This window comes from Xiphias gladius, chromosome 20 (genome assembly GCF_016859285.1).
Source record: "Xiphias gladius isolate SHS-SW01 ecotype Sanya breed wild chromosome 20, ASM1685928v1, whole genome shotgun sequence".
Taxonomy (NCBI): Eukaryota; Metazoa; Chordata; class Actinopteri; order Istiophoriformes; family Xiphiidae; genus Xiphias; species Xiphias gladius.
Genome location: NC_053419.1, coordinates 65001 through 85119, shown reverse-complemented (window position 1 = coordinate 85119; position 20119 = coordinate 65001). Strand labels below are relative to the sequence as shown.

The 20119-nt window shown below is 37.4% G+C and overlaps 1 protein-coding gene across 1 annotated transcript in view; it reads left to right on the top strand.

Annotated features, from left to right (window-relative positions):
* The first annotated feature begins 1472 nt into the window (after window positions 1-1472).
* Window positions 1473-20119, top strand: part of mapkap1 (MAPK associated protein 1) — a 36883-nt gene continuing 18236 nt past the window's right edge. The window contains exons 1-6 of the mRNA XM_040157522.1: window positions 1473-1621; window positions 6394-6888; window positions 15720-15809; window positions 16306-16454; window positions 17804-17976; window positions 18080-18256. Of these exons, the coding sequence (XP_040013456.1) occupies window positions 6606-6888; window positions 15720-15809; window positions 16306-16454; window positions 17804-17976; window positions 18080-18256 (872 nt within the window). The 5' untranslated portion in view covers window positions 1473-1621; window positions 6394-6605. The remainder of the gene's footprint in view (window positions 1622-6393; window positions 6889-15719; window positions 15810-16305; window positions 16455-17803; window positions 17977-18079; window positions 18257-20119) is intronic.

Genomic DNA, 20119 nt, shown 5'->3' with positions numbered 1-20119 from the left:
GCTTGTTTTGCTGTTTGCATAACTTTGATCTGTAGTATTATTATGCTGTTACCACCAGAAACTACGGGTGTCGCCAAATCAACCAAGACTGAAATCTTCAGGACTGCCACTTTAAGTTCCCTACGGTAAGCAGTTACTGTGTGTGTGTGTGTGCGTGTGTGTGTGTGTGTGTGTGTGTGTGTGCGTGTGTGTGTGTGTATAGGGAGAGAGAGAGAGAGAGAGCGATAGATAGATAGATAGATAGATGGATAGATAGATAGAAGGCTTTTATTGTGAAAGTTAAATGGAAATGGTAAATGGACTGCACTTATATAGCGATTTTATAGTCTTACCGAGAACTCAAAGCACTTTACACTACATGCCACATTCACCCATTTGCACACACATTCATACATCTATACACACTGCGCTTTCTACGCGCGCACACACACTCACACCGATGACACATCGGGGGTAATTTAGGATTCAATATCTTGCCCAAGGACACTTCACCTTCAGGTTAGTGGACGACCCGCTCAACTGTACCTCCTGAGCCACAGCCGCCCCAAGGTAAGAGCAGAAGGTGTGTATCTGTAATTTGCTGCCTTTGACAATGTGGGAATGTGCAAATTTGTTGGAGACTACTGAGCCAAATTGGCAAAATTATATAATTGTTTTATAATCCTCATAAGTATAGGCGCAACTCATAACCCTCGGCTACATAAGTATGTGGACAGCTGAACAAGTCTAAACATGGGATTCAGACACCATAGTCATCAATTTACTTTTATAAGATCCTCCATTCTAGTTTCAGTATTTCCACCAGATGTGGGAACCTGGCTGTAGGGATTTGCTCCCATTCAGCCACCAGAGTTTTAGTGAGAATAAGTGTTGTACAAAAGAAGATTTGCAGATTATAGTGATGCTTTTACTCTCAAAAAAATCAACTGAAAGACGTTTAAATGCACTTACTAATTGTCTTGACATGTTTTTTTGTGCATAAACACTTTAACATGACGCAGAAAGAGTTCACTTTTGTCTCAGTTGTCCTGTATGGTCAACTTTGAGGACATGCTGTGTCTTTTTTAACCACTTCATCTAAAATACTAAATTACCAACCAGGCAAAGCCACAATAAAAAAATGAAATGATCTGGACCATACAGTGACACCTGCATTATTACACAAACTTGAGTTCCTGTCTTATAGAGGAACCCTTGGTGGAAATATATATTTCAAGCTTTTATTGTTAAGCATCTTGTGCTTACATAATGCATATATTAAATATATATGTGATTAATGAAGTTACCATAAATTAATAAGTAATAATACACAATACTCAGAGAGCAGGAGAAACTGGTCATCTATAAAGACCACAGCTCATTTTTGCCCTGGGTCCCTTGATTCATCTCATGCTTTTTGTGCAAAAAAAAAAAAAAAAAAAAAAAAAAAAAAAAAATCGTAATAGTCTTTGTCTTTTACTCTGAAGAAATGGAAAAGGAAGTGAAACTGGGCTCCTACTGCAAGGCTGAGCACAGATGATTTTGTTATACAGCATTTTACTAATTAAAAGAATTATTCTCACTACTGGGAGTATGCATGGATAAAACGGGGCATTGTGGACATTTCTTCGGATGGCAAAAGGTGAGACGACTTTATGAAGCAACTACTGTGGGAGGCTATGATAGCAGCTAACCAAAGAAAGCTTCAGTGATTTTAGCCTAAAGAAGCTTATGACCTAACTAGATACAACCAATGCGATTTGCACTGACATTCATGGTTAAATGTTTTTACAGTGTGAATACCAGTTATATACCTTGCTGCTACTTTTGCCAAGTGAGCGCCGACTTCGATAAAGTGCAGGACTCTAACGTTAGCCAGTTAGCATGGTTCAGAATAGCTAGGAAAACACAAAAGCTACATCAGCTAACGTCAAACTAGCTACTGGAAATCATCACTACTTAACTAGGTTGTTGGGTGAAGGTATTTGTGACATTCGTGCCAAATATAAGCGACTTCTTCCTTTAGAGAAGCTGACCATGAAACCGTCAACATATAATGGTTTGTCTCAAGCGATAAAGCAAACTTGTCATCACACTGCAGTTTAGCATTAGCTGCAGTTAGTATCAGTCGGAGAAGGTCTTTGCAGAAACTGCCTTTTAAACATGTAATAAGGTTCCGCACACAAAAGGAACTATTAGATATGATTGTAACAATATGTTAGATGAATTCCTAGCCCTGTACTGTGTCACGACATCCTTAGTTATCTCAGTCAGGCTAATGTAACACTGTGGGACTTGATTGTTTTGTCCTTGCTCACAGCTCTCATCAACTTGTTGAAATCATCAACACTGTTGTGTTCACAGTATAAATACTTAGGACGGTGAAACCTAACTATTTTTTGAGGAGAGGCCATTTGTTTACTGTTGAATACAGGTGTCCTGTGATGGCTAACACCTGGTTCCAGCAGTCATTGACAAAATATTAATGTTGTGACAAAACATCATTGTTTTGACCTGTATGGCCCTGGCCAGTGACTTTATCTAAAATGTTGATGTAATATGTTGAATGGCAGATGATTTATAAAGTAAATGGGTAATTCTATGCCCACTCACCCAGAATTCCAACATTTTTCCCAGTTCACATCTTGGATTGTCTTGAAATTTTTTTAAAACTACTGTTAAATTCATGGTACGTTATAAAATCCCATAACTCTATTCCAAATACTTTTTTATTTATGGATTTTTAAAGTCCGACCCTTGGAACTACATTTCAGCAATTTTTTTGTAAGCCTCACTGATCGCTTCTTTTTCACTGGATTGGGTTAAAATTTGTACTGAACATTCAAGAAATCCTAAGGATAATTTGCATAGTTCTACCGCATTCTGATAGTTCTATAACATCTGAAAGTTATTTGGTCTTGCATAAAAAATTGAGAGCCACAGATCTTGCTAAATATACAGTGGCATGAAAATGTTTGGGCACCCCTGGTCACAATATGTGTTACAGTGAATAGCTAAACAAGTAAAAGATTACCTGATTTCCAAATGGAATGAAGTTAAAGATGAAACATTTCCTTAATATTTTAAGCAAGATTACTTTATGTTCTGTGAAATTTTTGGGCCATCTTGCATGCATTGCTCTTTTGAGGGCTATACACAGCTTTTTCATGATGTTCAGGCCAGAGGACCGTAAGGGAGATGGCAAAACCTTCAGCTTGTGCCTCTTGAGGTAGTTCATTGTGGCTTTTGCAGTGTTTTTAGGATCATTATTGCGTTGTAGAAGCCATCCGATTTTTATCTTCAGCTTTTTTTCAGATGGCGTAATGTTTGCTTCCAGAATTTGCTGGTATTAAAATGAATCCATTCTTCCCTCTGCCAGTGAAATGTTCCCCGTATCACGGACTGCAACAAATCCCAAAGCATGATCGATCTACCCCCGTGCTTAACAGTTGGAGAGGTGTTCTCTTCATGAAATTCTGCACCCTTTTTTCTCCAACCTTTGGCAACAATGACAGCCTCTAAACATTTCTTTTAGCAATCTAGAAGCTTCTTGCACCTGTCTGCTGGTCATTTCTGCTCATCTTCCATTGCTATGCATTCAAGTCCTTTTTGCAATGGCTGATTTCAGCTCTCTCCAAAGGTTTTCAATGAGATTTAGGTCAGGACTCACTACTGGCCAGTTTTAAAAAAAAACATATTTTCCTTTTCAATGACTCTTCTGTGCTGCTGGATGTGTGTGCTTGGGGCCGTTGTCCTGCTGAAAGACCCAAGACCTTTGCCTCAAACCTAGTTTTCTCACACTAGGTAAAACATTTTGCTCTAAAATGCCTTGGTAATCTTTTGGGTGTTCTTTCTTTATGGGCTTCATTTTGTTGTTGTTTTGATGCACTGCATTCCCAAAGAGCTCTACTTTGGTTACATCTGTCCATAGAAAATAATCCCAGAAAGACTGTGGTTTAGCTATGAAAGTTTTTTGCAAACATCAAAACCTTTTTATGCTTTACTTTCAATAGTGGTGTTCTCTTTGGCCTTGGAGCCCTACTTGGTTTAATTTGCAGCGTATGGTACGGCCTGAAACCAGCAAGGTCAGCGTGAAGTTTTTTAAGATGTCTTGCCTGTTTGTTTTTTTCCCCCACAATCTGCACGCAACTTTGCAGACTTCTCTCATTGAGCTTCTTCTTAACACCACATCCTGGAAGCTTCTTAACAGTTTTATGACTGTGAATCTTCTTGATAACATTACAAACAGTTGTAACAGGGACTTCAAGATCTTTGGCGATTGCCTTGTAGCCTTTGGAATTGTTATGTTTTTTGATAACAGCAATTCTGATGCTCTCAGACAGCTCTCTCTTATTCGCCATTGTGAAGAAGAAACTGGAAACAATCAGCCCCTTTTTATACAGTAAAACCCTCATTCATTGGTTGATGCGGGTCATGTGAACACTGAAAATTACGCAAAGGTGAGCCTTATTTGTTTTGTTTGAGGAAATAATTAAAATTCTTCAAAAGGGTGCTAATAATTGTGTGATTTTATGTCTGTATTTTTTAAATCACAATATAAAAACATTTGTAGTTCTTGTTGTTCAGTAACATTCAAAATTTTATTAAATATTCTAATCATCTAAGATTAGTATTTTGCATTCATTTCTGAATATATTCTAAATTCTGTACCTAAAATTCAGTAGTGCCAATAATTTAAACCAGGAATGTATTTGCGCAGGTGTTGCTGCACAGTGGAATAGTGCGCCACCACTTCAGAGTTTGCTAAATCTTCCTGAAGGTCTTCTGCAGTCAAACTGGAGTTTTCATTTGCCTTTCTAACAATCTTAGGAGCAGTTCTCTCAGAAAGTTTTCTTGGGCTTCTAGACCTCAACTTAACTGTTCCTCTTAACTGCAATTTCTTAATTACATTACGAACTGAGGAAACGGCTACCTGAAAATGCTTTGCTAACTTCTTATAGCACTCTCCTTCTTTGTGGGCATCAGTTACTTTAATTTTCAGAGTCCTAGGCAGCTGGTTAGTGGAGTTCATGGCTGCTGATTGTTAGGACAAGGTTTGGGGAGTCAGACTATTGATAAAGCTTTGAAATTTGTATCACTTGGCCTTTCGTAACAGTGATTGTGAACATGCTAATCCCTAACAAGCTAATTAGGGTCTGAGACCTTGGTAAAAGTTATCTGAGAGCTCAAATCTCTTAGGGTGCCCAAACTTTTCTATTGTGCTCCTCTCCTTTTTTAACTCCAAAATTGTACAAAACAAAAATATTACACTAAACTTACTTAAAATTTTGAAAAGAATGTTTCACCTTTTAACTTTATGCATTTTGGAGATCAGTTCATCTTCTACTCAGTTAACTATTCAGAGTAATAGATAGTTTGACCAGGGGTGCCCAAAGTTTTTCATGCCACTGTAGCTTTGGATCTGTAAAAACCCACTTTATGAGATATTTTGACTGTATATTTTCCCAAGAAGGATTATTTAAATTATCTTACATTTTTTTTATGAGAAACTGCTGATATTCATTGCAGATATATAGAAACTTAAAGATGTTATATTTCTCCTGAATAATTTCATTTTTTTTGAAAATAGCTACTTTTCCGTACTTGTTATTGGCTGTAATATTACATTCTTTGCTTTTATTTCATAGGTAGATATTTGTACTATGTTGACTTCAAGGTTTCCTATATCTTTGTGATATCTGTTGAGCCTGTTTTTCACTGGGATCAGGAAATTTGCAAGTTATAGCATGTAATGGCTTGGTTCGTTGCATACTGGATGGTGTCATCTTGTTGACAAAATATTAATCTTGGTTCCTTAGCTCAATACACATATTATTTCACTATTTCAAGTGGAAAAGTTTTTACATGAGGTTTTTCAAGAAAATCCATGACATGAACTGGGAGGCCCTAGGTAAATTGGTATGGAATGACGCAGTTGTATGTAGGAATTGTCCACTCCCTCCCAGTCTTAAACACACACAACAGATTTATATTGTAATGCGTGAAGGGCCTGTGCTATACATTCAAACTATAGGCTGACTGTTCATAGGACTGTGTCATCATGCTCTGCTGTACTTCTGTTTTTTGGGACTATATGATGTAAGCAACAAATAAACTTTATGCTAGACATAAAACTAAAACAGTAAATGCCCTAACAATAGTGAATAGACCATTTTGAGAGGCACTGATGCTCTGTTTTGCTTCTTTCCTTCAACATTAAATTAAAATGATAGTTGTATAAAAAGCTCTCTATCATGTGTTTGAACCAAACTAGGAAGTTGTTCCATACCATAACTGAGCTTTAGAACCATAGTCTAGTAAATGTTAATGAATTTAATTTAAAAAAAAAGATTTGGTTGTAATTTTCACGCTTCAGTCTGCATCATGTAATAACTGTTAACGCACTCTAAACAGGTACTGGCACCTTGCATACCTTGGAGCAGAGAGAATACTCAGTTAAAGGAGATGGAAAAGATGACTGCTCTCCACTTGTCATCAGCCACTGCTTTAACACTTTCAGAGAGAGACTGAACTGAAGTGAAAGGGATCATCTGATATACAGGCACGACGGTGACACACGGAGAAAACATCCAGAGCTCTAAGCCACACTGTATAAAGCAGAGGAAATGGCTTTCTTGGACAATCCAGCCATTATTCTGGCCCACATCAGACAGTCTCATGTGACCAGTGATGATACAGGAATGTGTGAGATGGTACTAATAGACCAGGATGTGGATCTAGAGAAGTGCCAGCTGGCTCTCGTGCCCGGCAGCAGCTGTGGGTCAACAGGGTCAGGCTCCCTGAGCGAGGAGGTCAGCAGTGTGACGGACAATCATGCCTGTGACCTCTCCCAGTCCATGGACATCACCTCCAGCTGGGACTTTGGTATCCGTCGGCGTTCAAACACAGGTAGGTTCATCTTTAGGCTCTTGCCGGTTAGCAGGGCAGGTTTTCTGTCAAGCACATCCCTCCTGTCATTATGGCGGGGGCAACCAGAAAGCCTGTTCTGTTGTTGTTTGGAGGGGAGGGGTTGTGTGTCTAATCTGGGCCAGTGGTTTCGTGAGGTTCAAGTCAAATTATGTGTGCTATGGAAGGTTGTTGCTGCACAGGGAGAAAGCATGGGGTTAGAATGCAGTTCACTGTGTGAATTTTATTAATAATATATTATGATTAATCCCCCTTTTGTATGCCAATATACTTTGTAAATCAAGCAGTCAATGTCAGATTGTTTATTTATTACACCATTAAGCAGAAAAGTGACACTTTGTAGAACTAAATATAACTCAACAGCTATGGCAAAGGAGTGGGACTTAAACATCTTGTTGCCTGCGGTGTGTTCTTTCTGGGGGCATTATGCCTTTATTAGATAGTTTGACAGTAGAGATAGAAATATAGGGAGAATGTAGGGCTGGGCGGTATTGATATATATTCAAAGAAGATATAGGATGAGACAATACAGTTTATATCGATATAGTTTTATATTGCGTTACATAACCTGTACAGCCATGCCAGTGTTTCCATCTCCCCTCTCTTGTGGGATTTCAAATCTTTAATTTATGTGTATGGTGATTTTGTCATACGATGTCATGGTTGTAAAGTCAGGATTTTAGCATTGTCGAGACCGTGGATCTGGCTGTGAAGTGACTGCTTGTTAACATGTAGTTTTAATGGGCCATGTATCAGTCACTATTTCGTACTTGTAGCGTTGTCTAACAAGAGAAACCGAAAAACATTGAAATGAGAACAGCTTTATTGGACATTGGGTTATATTAAAATACTGTATATGTGAGCACAGAGAGTAGGAGAGAGGCAGACAGATAAAGCGCTGAAACCAGCTGACACTATTTACAATGCAAATACGACACGATTACATCATGAAGATGCTTATTTATGTATTATGTCATCTAGCGACATTTAGTGACTTTTCGAGCAGGCTTTAGCTACTTTCCATTGAAAATAGTTGTTAACAGTAGTTCCACAACGGTTTTCAACTACATCCTCAATTTAGCACATTGAGCATACATGGTCAAAACTAAATAATAGGTTTTGAGCTAGTCTTGTTTTTTGTCAGCTGACCCTAGGGGGGCTCCGTAGAATGCCTAACACAAGTTGCTTTGAAAAGTGGAAGCACTTCAAATCTCTTCCACCATTTACAACAGCAGCATAAACTGTAGTACGACGAGTGAGTTACACTTTCTGCTGTTGCTACAACCCCGAACGTGAAGCTTTCGCAGCCCAAAAAGTCTTCTGCCCCAAAACAAAGCCTGGTGCAAGCTTCATTTACCCGTGGTGCGCCTTATGAAAAGAAAGTTTTATTTAAAATAAGCTATTTATTTTAAGTAGTTTTTCATTTAAATGTTTTGTAGTTGTATATGGTCAAAAAACAGGGAATAAAATGCTGTCTTTCACCACGACAATGGATTTGAAACAAAGCCATCAAGATGTGATTGAAGTGTAGATTTTCATTTTTAGTTCAAGGGGTCAAATATAAATATCACATCAACTGTTTAGGAATTACAGCCATTTTTAGTTCCTCCATTGTAAGAGGCTTAAAAGGAATTCGAAAAAACAATATAATTGTAAAATAGGGATTATTTTTAATACTTGGATGAAAATCCTCTGCACTCAATGGCTGCCTGAAGTCTGGAACCCATGGACATCACTAAATGCTGAGTGTCCTCCCTTGAGATGCTTTGCCAGGCCTTTACTCTAGCCCTTTCAGTTGCTGCTTGTTTGTTGGTCTTTCTACCCTCAGTTTTTTCTTCAGTAAGTGAAGAACATGCTCAATGGGGTTCAGGTCAGGTGACTGGGCAATTGAAGAATATTCCATTTCTTTGCCTTGAGAAGCTCTTGGGTTTCTTTCACAGTATGTTTTGAGTCATTGTCCATCTGTACCTTGAAGCACTGTTCTATCAGTTTTGCAATGTTTGGCTAAAACTGAGCAGATAGTATAGCCCTATACACCTCAGAATTCATCCTTCTACTTCTATCAGCAGTCACATCATCAATAAACACCAGTGACCCAGTTCAATTGGCACCCATACATGCCCACGCCATAACACTGCCTCCATAATGTTTACGGATGATTTAGAATGCTTTGGATCATGAGCTGTTCCTTTCCCTCTCCATTCTCTGGTCTTTTCATCATTCTGGTACAAGTTAATCTTGGTTTCATCTGTAGAAATGATCTTGTGTTAGAACTGGGCAGGCTTTTTTAGATGTTTTCTAGCAAAGTCTAATCTGCCCTTTCTGTTCTTGAGTGTTGCCAGTGGTTTGCACCTTGTGGTAAACTCTCTATATTTACATTCATGAAGGCGTCTCTTGATTGTAGACTTTTACAATGATACACCTAGCTCCTCGAGAGTGTTCTCGACCTGGCTAGATGTTGTGAAGGGGTTTTTCTTCACCAAGGAAAGAATTCTGTGATCATCCACTTTAGATGTCTTCTTTGGTCTTCCGGGCCTTTTTGTGTTGCTGAGCTTGCCAGTGCATTCCTTCTTTTAAAGAATGTACCAAGTTGTTGATTTGGCCACTCCTAAAGTTTCTGCTATCTGTCTGATAGGTTTGTTTTGTTTTTTCAGCGTAATGATTGCCTCCTTCATTTGCAGCACGTCTTTGGAGCGCATACTGAGAGTTCCTACAAATAGTTACCAAATGCATATTCAACACTTGGATTCAACTTATTTCTTAATACAAATTGGTACTACTCTCAGATATTGATAGCTAGTAACATGGTTCGACTTTTAAGTATAAGGACCATATGAGCTTTTAAACTGCTTGTTGATATCTCTTATAATTGAGTTATTCATTTTTTAAGGAATGCATAAAATCTGATACGGGACTTTCATAGACTGAACCCGGGCATTCCTGGGACGTCTGGGGATGTCCCTTGGAGGGGGGGGGTTCTGTCTGCACTGGTGCAATGCTTCATATAGTCAAAAATGTTGCTATAACACCAACTTGTGGCCAGTTACAAAACAATTTTGTATGTATTTAGCCATTCATTATTTTGCTCCTGTTATGACTTTACAGGGTGATATGAGCTGCATCCTGCATCAATACTGCAAAAAAGTTAAATGCTAAGACTGTGAAATTGTTTGCTGAATATGTCAGAAAATAAGGCAACAGCAGCAGATGCAGCAACCACGCGCATTTTCTTCAGGAAATGCAGATGTTCTAGTTATTATTATTATTATTATTATTATTATTGTTGTTGTTATTATTATCATCATGTTTATTCTTTCTGTTTTCTTACATCCGTTTTTTGACGCGCTACTAGTCCTACAAGCTTTTCAGAAACATGGTTCCAAAGCTCAAATGTTAAGCATGTTTAGGAGATATGTGCTATTACTTTTGGTGCAGTTATATTATGGTTGATTTTATATGAATTTTTAACGTTTTTAAAAAAGAAAAAGGTTTTCTAAGTGGGATGAGCAAAACATGATGAAGTATGATGCTGATGGATATCGCCAAAATTTTAAGCACTACAAGACTGAAACCATTCTTTTTCATACATCAATCACCAGAAGCAACAGCAGCAGATGCAGTAGATGCAGCAATCACACGCATTCTTCAGGAAGTGCAGATGTTCTAGTCAGGGGGAGCTATAGTAAACACATGAAAACTGAAACTACAAATCAGTACAAACCGCTAATACTCCCAGATAGTGATGGCTAGAAACATCATTCCACTTGTAACTCTAAAGCTACAGAACTTAAAATTGTCAGACAGCTGGCCACTGGTGAAATTCTTCACATAAGTCAAAAAATGTAGCGATAGTGCCACCGTGTGGCCAGTTACAAAACAATTAAAACAGTTAAAACTAGTGCAGTGCCCGTTCAACATGTGCTTGTTAATTCATCAATAGTTCAATATTTTATTCAATTATGTAACCATCCTCTAATTTCCACATAACTTCTATGTTATGATATTGATTATAATATAGACCCTATTTTTCCGATACATGATCAGAAAATACTGGACCACAAATTCAAAAGGACTGCTGTGACACCAACACTCACTTGCGTTTATTGAGTACACCTAGATAAATCTAAGGCAATATAAGAGAAGGCCTGCAACAAATCCTCCCCCCATGAGGATTATAATGTTCAGTTTTTATTGAATCAGTATGAAAGAGGTGTTGATTTATTTTAATGGTCATTTTGGAGGCTGTAATTTGTGGTGCTGTTGAACTGTATTCGATTATACTGAGAGGCTGATCCTAATATTTTGTCAATCGCATTTATATGAATTAAGGTTAACAAAATATTAGGAACACAGTATCTAGGTGTACCTAACAAACTGGCAGGTGAGTGTAGATTAGTTTAATCACTTTGTGTCATAGTAACCTGTTCCATACTCTGAAGAACTTGACTTAAAATGGGTATAACATGGATTTATTTCATCACTGGAGTAATATGCATTCAGAAAAATTAGTGGAGGATGTATTTTTGCATCAGCAAGGAAAATATTTGAAATTATTTAAAGTTAGTTTAAGCCATTTACTCACTCATATTGGCTTTTAAAAGAAATAGAAAATATACAACAGCCAAATAACAACACTGGAAGACGAATAGTGGAATATTACGTAATCATATCAGCAGCGGTGCATAAATGACCTGTTTTGGCATTTTATTTCTACTTCCAGATTTGGCCCTACATCATTTGCCTTTCAGCTGTTTCAGCAGCATGTTTCAGCTCTCAGCTTTTTCAGCTAATGCACTTTAGTTCCCGGCTCCAGTTTTACATTTCAACTACCAAGTTTTCAAAGCAATGCATTTCAGTTGATATCAGCTGGTTTTTCAGTCATTTTCAGCATTGCTTCAGGAATTTCCTTGAGCTTTCAGCTTCCATGTCTCATTACTTAATTCAGCTGTTTTTTCAGCCATTTACAGCATTTGCTTCAGCATTTTCTTTAGCTTTCATTTTTCATTTCTTCATTTCAGCTGTTTTTCAGCCATTTTCAGAATTGCTTCAGCATTTTCTTTCAGTTTTCAGCTTTCGAGTGTTGATTTTGCATTTCAGTTTTTTTTTTCATCCATTTTCAGCCGTTTTCAGCATGTCTTCAGCAATTTCTATATGATTTCAGTGTCAAAGTTTCTACATTTCTGCTGTTTTTTCAACCATTTTCAGCCATTTATCAACATTGCCTCAGAAATTTCATTTAGTTTTCAGCATTCACAGTATGCTTTCTTCAGATCTGCAATTTCTAGTTCCTATTATTTATTTTCTACATACTTTCAGCTACAGAAACCATTCAGCTATCAAAATGTTCAGCTTTTTATTATTATTTTTCTTTTCTATTACTATTGATAAGTTTTAAAATATTCAACTTTTTCAAAAAAAGAAATCTGCCATTGAAATGAAAGGACGGAATGTTCAACTCCTCAAACACTTTCTTCTCTCTGAAATTCAACTGCTGTGGTATACTTTCAGCCAGAGCCTCAATTTAAGCTTTCAGTGGGTCACAAGACTTTCAGCTATTAAACTTGTATTCAGCTATTTGATAGCTTGTACAGTGTTTGATTTATCACACTTTTTTCTGACAGTCTTTGTGTTTATAATGGTGGGCTATGGGAGCAGGATAGAGTGGATAACATCAGCTCTTGTAACTCACAAATCTTTCCCTTCTCACACAGACTTTATACATCAAATTTTAGGTAAATGTGTGTTTTCAAAACTATAGGATTTGAGGTTTTTGAATAGTCAAAAACAAGAGGAGCGCTCAACTGCTCAATAGAATCCAACATTACCCCTCATGAGCAAAAACACAAATATGGGCACCTTTAAAACTGCAACATTTCAATCATTTTTCACATTATGTACACAAATGGTACGTTTGTCTTCAGCAATGTCAATTGACACTTTGAAGAAATTTCAGCAGTATGAAGTATAGTCTGTGAACTAGGGTGTCTTGTTTGAGAGGTACCTCAGTGGTGCTCTCTCTGTGTTATCACTATCTTTCCATTTTAGATGTTAATAAAGTCAAACCTTCATTAACACATGGTTTATTTTACCTAGGTGAAGACAAATTGAGCAGTTTGTACCTCTACACTCACACTCACACTAACACTCACACACACACACACACACACAACTGAAACTGAGACAGATTTCTTTCCATTATAACTATTAAGAAATTCAGACCTCCCGCTGTTTCAGGATGGAGTTCATCTGCCTGATATTAATACAATGAATTTCTTCTAACAAAGTTTTAATTTCTACTCTCAGCTTTGGCAGTATATCATTTGTCTTTCAGTTGTTTCAGTTATGTTTCAGCTCTCAGCTTCTTCAGCTAATGCACTTGATAAAGGCTGTGCCCATTTGTGTCACAAAAATTTTTTGCCATTTTGAATTTCTTGCTAGATATCCTTTTGACTTCCTTTTTGGCTGCATATGCAGAAATCACACAACTAATTTGCTAAATCCTGCAGTTTTTTCAGATCTTCCCAATTTTTGCAAAAGAAATGGTCAAACTGGAAGAAGACTTACCAGTTTTATCAATTGTTCAACTCAGTGAACAGTTTCTCCTCTTTTTTATAAAACATAATATTAGCGTTAGGGAGGGAGGACTAAGCTTTAGGGAGGACGAGCAGTGGTGATATATCATACATCAAAAGTCACATATTTGTGAGTTAGACAACTGTTTAAACTGTCATCTAGTAATTGATTTGATAATGAAATGATGTGAGGTTAGGATCTGTCTCATTCAGCCCAGCAGTAGATTGATTGATTGATCAAATTGTACATTTACTTCTCAGTCATTATTTCAAACAGCACATTGCAATGTCAAGGAAAAAAAAAGGGCGCCTTCAGGTCAGACATTAGGCTGCTGTTTGAATCACCATCTGGACCTGGTATTAGACGTTGTGACCAGGCTACTGCCAAAAACCCCCCACAAATTTCCAAAACATTCAAAACTGTTGACAGAAAACTTAAGATGCAAACAAGATCAGTTATAATTGTTCACATTGGTAATTTAATACGCAAAGTTTAAAAATCCCCACCAAGCACTTTATTAGGAACATCAGACTAATACTGGGTAGGGCTTCCCAGCCTCAGTTCTACGTGGCATGCATTCCCCAAGATGTTGGAAACATTCCTTTGAGATTTTTGTCCATGATGTGATTGCATCACAACATTTCTGCAGATTTGTTCTGCACATTCAGGCTGCCAATCTCCTGTTCTGCCACATCCCAGAGGTGTTCTGTTGGATTCAGACCTGGTGAATGGGGAGGCCATTGAAGTACACTGACCTCGTTGCCATGTTCATGGATCCAGTTTGAGACAACTTTTGCATTGTGACAGTGTGCATTATTGTGCTGGAAGTAGACATTAGACGATGGGTATACTGTGGCCATAAAGGGAAGCACATGGTCAGCAACAATAGATCACATTTTTTTCCCCATTCTGATATTTGGTGAACATTAACTAGAGCTTCTGACCTGTATCTGCATGATTTTATGCAATGTACTGCTGTAATTTGATTGGCTGGTTCGATAATTGCATGAATAAGCAGGTGTACAGGAGTTCATAATAAAGTGCTCAGTGAGTGTATTTCTAAAACTTATTCAGAACCGATGAAATGATGAATAGATGAGAAGTGAATTTGGTTCCTTCATATCCTGAAGCACAATGTGTTTGTCTACTGTTTTTTTTTTTTTTTAAATCTGTCCTTTGCATGTTATCTTCATTGCCCTCCCAACATTAATTAAATTTTTGCTTTGCTTCCATTTGGATTTGGCTGTCAAAGTTTTGGTACTGGTCTTATTGGTTATCCTCAGATGATTGATTTTTGCTATTCCTTACAGCTACTTTCTGTTTTCCTGTTTGTGATGTCAGTGTGGAAGCAGCACTCTCAAGTACAGTAGAGACAGTTCTACACCAGAAAGGAGGGATGCACTGATCCCCCCCCAAACTCACTAAAGGTGATTGCAAACAGAGGCAACCACATTAAACAGTATTTGTCAACCATTACATTTAAGCCCTAGAAAAATTCTTTGAATCAGTTTTGCCCAGTACAAAGACATAACCCATTTTGAAAGACAGCAAATACAGTTACTTTGGTTCGATTTGTTAAATGAGAAAATATCTGGCACCTGATTGCCACCCTCATTAGGCACCATTTTTATACTAGGCAACAAGTATTGGTTTCTTTTCATTTTAAATTACAATATTTATCAGAATACAGACCCAGTCCCTGGATGTTCTCATGCTAGCCCCTTAAATCTCACGGTTTGGTGTTCTAATCAGCATGAAATCAGTCATCAAATTAATGTGTTTAAGTTTGGACATGGGTGTAAAATATTTCGTGTAGTAAAAACTGAGTATAGGGACTTTGAATCAAATGAAAAAGTGTGTGAAACTATTCTAAGCTACATTCAGTTGTTTTACTTGTCAAGTAAAAGGGTTTTGGGGATAGAGGGAGTCCAAAGGTAGACAACATCTCCTTTTGGCTCCCATGACTTTTGTACTAAGTTTGGTGGAGTGCTGGTTATGATTCTGGGTTGTGGGTAGAGAGTTGCAATCCTCTGAGACTTTCAGATTTGAGAGTGAGTACTGACTTGTGTTGGCCGTCTCATCAGGACTCCAACAAGACAGCCGCGAAAAACCTGGAGCTGCTGGTAAGATAAGAGGGATGAAAAAAAACTTCAATGATGAAATTTCCTATTTCACCAGGTTTTTAGCAACTTTGACTTATTTGCATGTCACAGAAATTTAAAATTGTTCTTTCTTTTTAGCACAAAGACTGGAAAGACTAAGAAAAGAACGACAAAACCAAATCAAATGTAAAAACATTCAGTGGAAAGAGAGGACATCCTCCCAGTCAGGTACTGTTTCGTGCCATTTCAAAATACATATATTAAAATATCAAAAATGTCCTAACTTTCACTTTTCATGTATTACTGTCTCTGAGTGTAGTGAATTTTGTAAATAATTTTATTCTGAATAAAAAGGCTGCTAAGAAATATGAATATGAATGGAACATGAATGTTTAAATTACTATCTATGACATACACTAAAATATTATATGAAACACTTTGAAACCAAATTAGACTGATTTGGTTTCAGTCTAATTTGGTTTCAGTCTGACCCCCAGGAGTCACAAAACCCCTGGGGGTCACAAAACTGCAATTTTCCCCAATACTCTACCAGTCTTTACTGGATTTGATCCAAAGATGATAGCATTTTTTCATCCAGACATGAAATCCTTCCATATCTGGATATGTTCCAGCAGTAAGAAGAAAGTACTGTTACTGTTGTGGGTGTATTCGAAAATAGTCATGTATTTGCTGCATTTTTTTTTTTCTTATGCTTTCTGTCCAGTGGAGGATCTGGGGTCTCTGTTTGAAAAACGGGACTTTAAAGACAGGCCACGGACAACAGGTACCAAATCCACCCTTTCACTGCGGCTTGAGCAGTGTCCCCAGCAGCTCAACAACCCCTTCAATGAATACTCAAAATTTGATGGCAAGGTGAGTTATTCAACATTTAAATCCTGTTTATTTGTATCTTCTTTAAGCAAAACTTATTTAAAAATAAGTGTATCATTATGTATAAAAGCAAAATTGTGAATCATTTTATAAAGAAGGAAAAACAGGCAGATTAATTAATTTTGCTTTTATATCTTTCTTCTGTTTGACTGAATTAATCCAATATAGGCAACCTTTGAAATGAAAAGCACTTACTGTGATTTAAAGATTAGTAGATTCAATCACCTTTGTTAGTAGGTTTATCTCATACATTGTGAAAGTTAAGGAAGTTGTCTGTCAATTAGAAATAACAGTTTGTTTCTTAGTATAATAATCATGATAAATGTGGTTTTTAACAATGACCAGAATAATTACAATTATAATTTTTGTGTAATTGTTTGGCTGTACGTTTGTCTGCTGTAGTCAACCAAAGAAAATCTTGGTCGACTGATATCATACCTACTCTTCAACCAATACACAGGGAAAAAATAAAACCTGCACGTTATCTCTAATGATGAACTAAATCGGCCACTCAACCTGGTAGCCTTATTACGCTAAAATAACTATAAATAAACATAAAAAGCTAGTATTTGCAGTATAAAATAGACCCCTGTGAAACAGGACCCCAGCCTCCCCCCAATTGATGTAGCGCTTTCTCCTTATGAAAGTAACACCAGCGATTTCTCCAATTCATGAGAACGGCCGGCCGAGAGCATATCGACCAAAATTCACAGTCTCACCTCCAGGCTGGATCTGTATAGGCAGTTTGCTCATTTCCTGCAGTTGACCAAGGTTATCTACTGTTTTTCAGAAACAACACTAAATGGTTATAAAAGGTGGCTATTATTATAATTAATATAATATAGTTAATATATAGCTATATAATTTCTATTCATATGGCTTTTTTGTTAGCAAAAAAGTTGAGAACCACTGCCCTAGCCCCTTAACTAAAGTATTTTGTTGATTTTTGAAGTGAAAAAATATCACAACCGCTGCAGCAAACAGACATTAAAAAGATGAGCCTTTATTCAAATGTTAATGTACTGTTACTTTTTATTTCATTAACGACAGTGACTAAACTTTTGGATACAACTGGGGGCATGAATCTCAGCATCCAACTCACACTTACTCTACCATCTGCCAGTCTGAGAATATTTGGAATGAAATACTTGCATGTTCTGTCATGTCTACTGCATCATCAATAAAAAATTAAGCAGTTCAGCAGATAGTCTCTGCCATAAGATTTGATCTGTAAGGAAGCCCCCCTTCGGAGTAAATACTAAAGTTTTAATTTTAGCCTTTGATGCCGGTTTTTCTGTGCATGATTTACTGACTGTTTCGTTATGTTTTAGGGCCACATTGGCACAACAGCTACAAAAAAGATCGACGTCTACCTCTCAATGCAGATGACTCAGGAGAAAGTACATCCAATGACAGTGGTGACCATCGCCAATGCCCGCGTCCACGACCTCATCGGTCTCATCTGTTGGCAGTACACAAGCGAGGGACGAGAACCTAAACTAAAGTGAATACAAACATATGTTAATACCAGTTTCATAGAATGTCAGTTTCTGTGTAATACACTCTTCTTCTGACTCTCTCCGCACATTTCTCTTATCTCTCCACAGTGAGAATGTGAACGCCTACTGCCTCCACATTGCGGAGGATGATGGCGAGGTGGACACTGACTTCCCTCCACTCGACTCCAATGAGCCAATCCACAAGTTTGGTTTCAGCACTCTGGCCTTGGTAGAGAAATACTCCTCACCTGGCCTTGCTTCCAGACAGTCGCTGTTTGTCAGAATGTGAGTAGGAAATATAGTAAGAAACATATTCGTGCATATAATTAACGTGAATAAATATGTGAATGTGGTTATCCTGATTTTTCCATGCCTGTTGTGAAATACAGCATCACGCTGCACACAATCTGCACTGTTGAGTATGTTGTCTTTGAACTGTATGTACTAAGAATGCAAAGATATGCAGATTTTATCGCTGAATCAAATAACATTTCACAGGCTCTGAATATTCTTTGGTGTTTGCAACAAATGACCAAACAAAATACTCTTTTGGTACCTATGAAAATGTGTTTGTTGCGCCGAGTATCATAAACTGTCAAGTACTAAAGTTAGCATCAAATGTCTGGTATTTAAGTTCTTATATGTATTCTTGTTTGTAAAAGGCTTTAAACAATAGAACTTTGGCTCCTTTTATTAAATGGGAAAAAAAAAGCAGGTAGGTATCAAGTAGTATTGAACAATTTTCAAAGGAAAACCAGCCCTAGTGCACTATTAATCATATACTCCATGGCTATGGCACAAATGAATAAAATGTATTCTGATGCTGGCCTGGACCTAACTTCTGACAAACATTTTCATGTCAGTCTTGCACCTTTTGTCCTGACTCAAACAGTTATATGGAGTGAGAGGAAGTATTAATTAGACTATAATATTGATCCTTCATCTTCTTACATCAGTTGATCACACATGGTTTTTTTCAGTTTAGCTGTGTTACAGTCTTTCCATAAAAAAACAGTACTTGAACATAGTCAGATGCTGTCAGTTGTTTCTTTGTTGGGTTGTGTTAACCTGACTTTGGTCTGTAGCTTCCTGGTACTCTCACTCTGGCACTCATTACATTTTTTTTTATATCCATATGAAATGGAAAAAAATTATTGGACCTGGTTTGTAAGGTTTGCATATGCCAGTTCTGTTTTTTGTTTTGTATTCACAAAGCGTAAACATTATACACTGATGTGAACTTGCTTTCTATAGAATCAGTGATGGATGTTTATTTTGGTGTAGTAATATTTGGAACAAGATTTTTGAGGATGTAGCATAATCTGTGCCTTTTTCAATCCTACAAAAGAGGTTAAGATCGACATTAGAACATACAGTTAGGTCCATAAGTTTTTGGACAGTGACACAATTTTCAGAATTTTGCCTCTGTACACCACCACAATGGATCTGATATGCCATCAAAATGTTATTGAAGTGTACGCTTTCAGCTTGAATTCAAGAAGTTTAACAAAAATAACACATAAAAGGAATTACAGTTTGTTAGTTTCTCCGAATAATTGGACAAACTAACATAAGTATAAATAAAGAGATTATTTTTTAATACTTGGATGAAAATCCCCTCCATTCAACAACTGGCTCAAGTCTGGACCCCATGGTCATCCCCTAATGCTGACTTTCCTCCCTTGAGTTGCTTTGCCTTTAATGGAGCCGCCTTCAATCGTTGCTTGTTTGTGGGTCTTTCTGGTCTCAGTTTTGTCTTCAGTAAGTGAAAAACATGCTCAACAATGTTGAGATCAGGTGACTGGCTTGGCCATTGAAGAATATTCAATTTCTTTGCCTTGAGTAGCTCTTGGGTTGCTTTCACAGTAGGTTTTGGGTCATTATCCATCTGGATGGTGAAGCACCATTCAGTTTTTCAGCATTTGGCTGGCAGATAGCATAGCTCTATACACTTCAGAATTTATCCTGCTACTTCTATCAGCAGTCACATCATCAGTAAACACCAATGACCCAGTTCCATTGGCAGCCATACATGCCCATGCCATATCACTGCCTCCACCATGTTTGACAGATGATGTGGTATGCTTGGATCCTGATTTCTTTCTTTCCTTCTCCATACTCTTCTCATCATTCTGGTACAAGTTAATC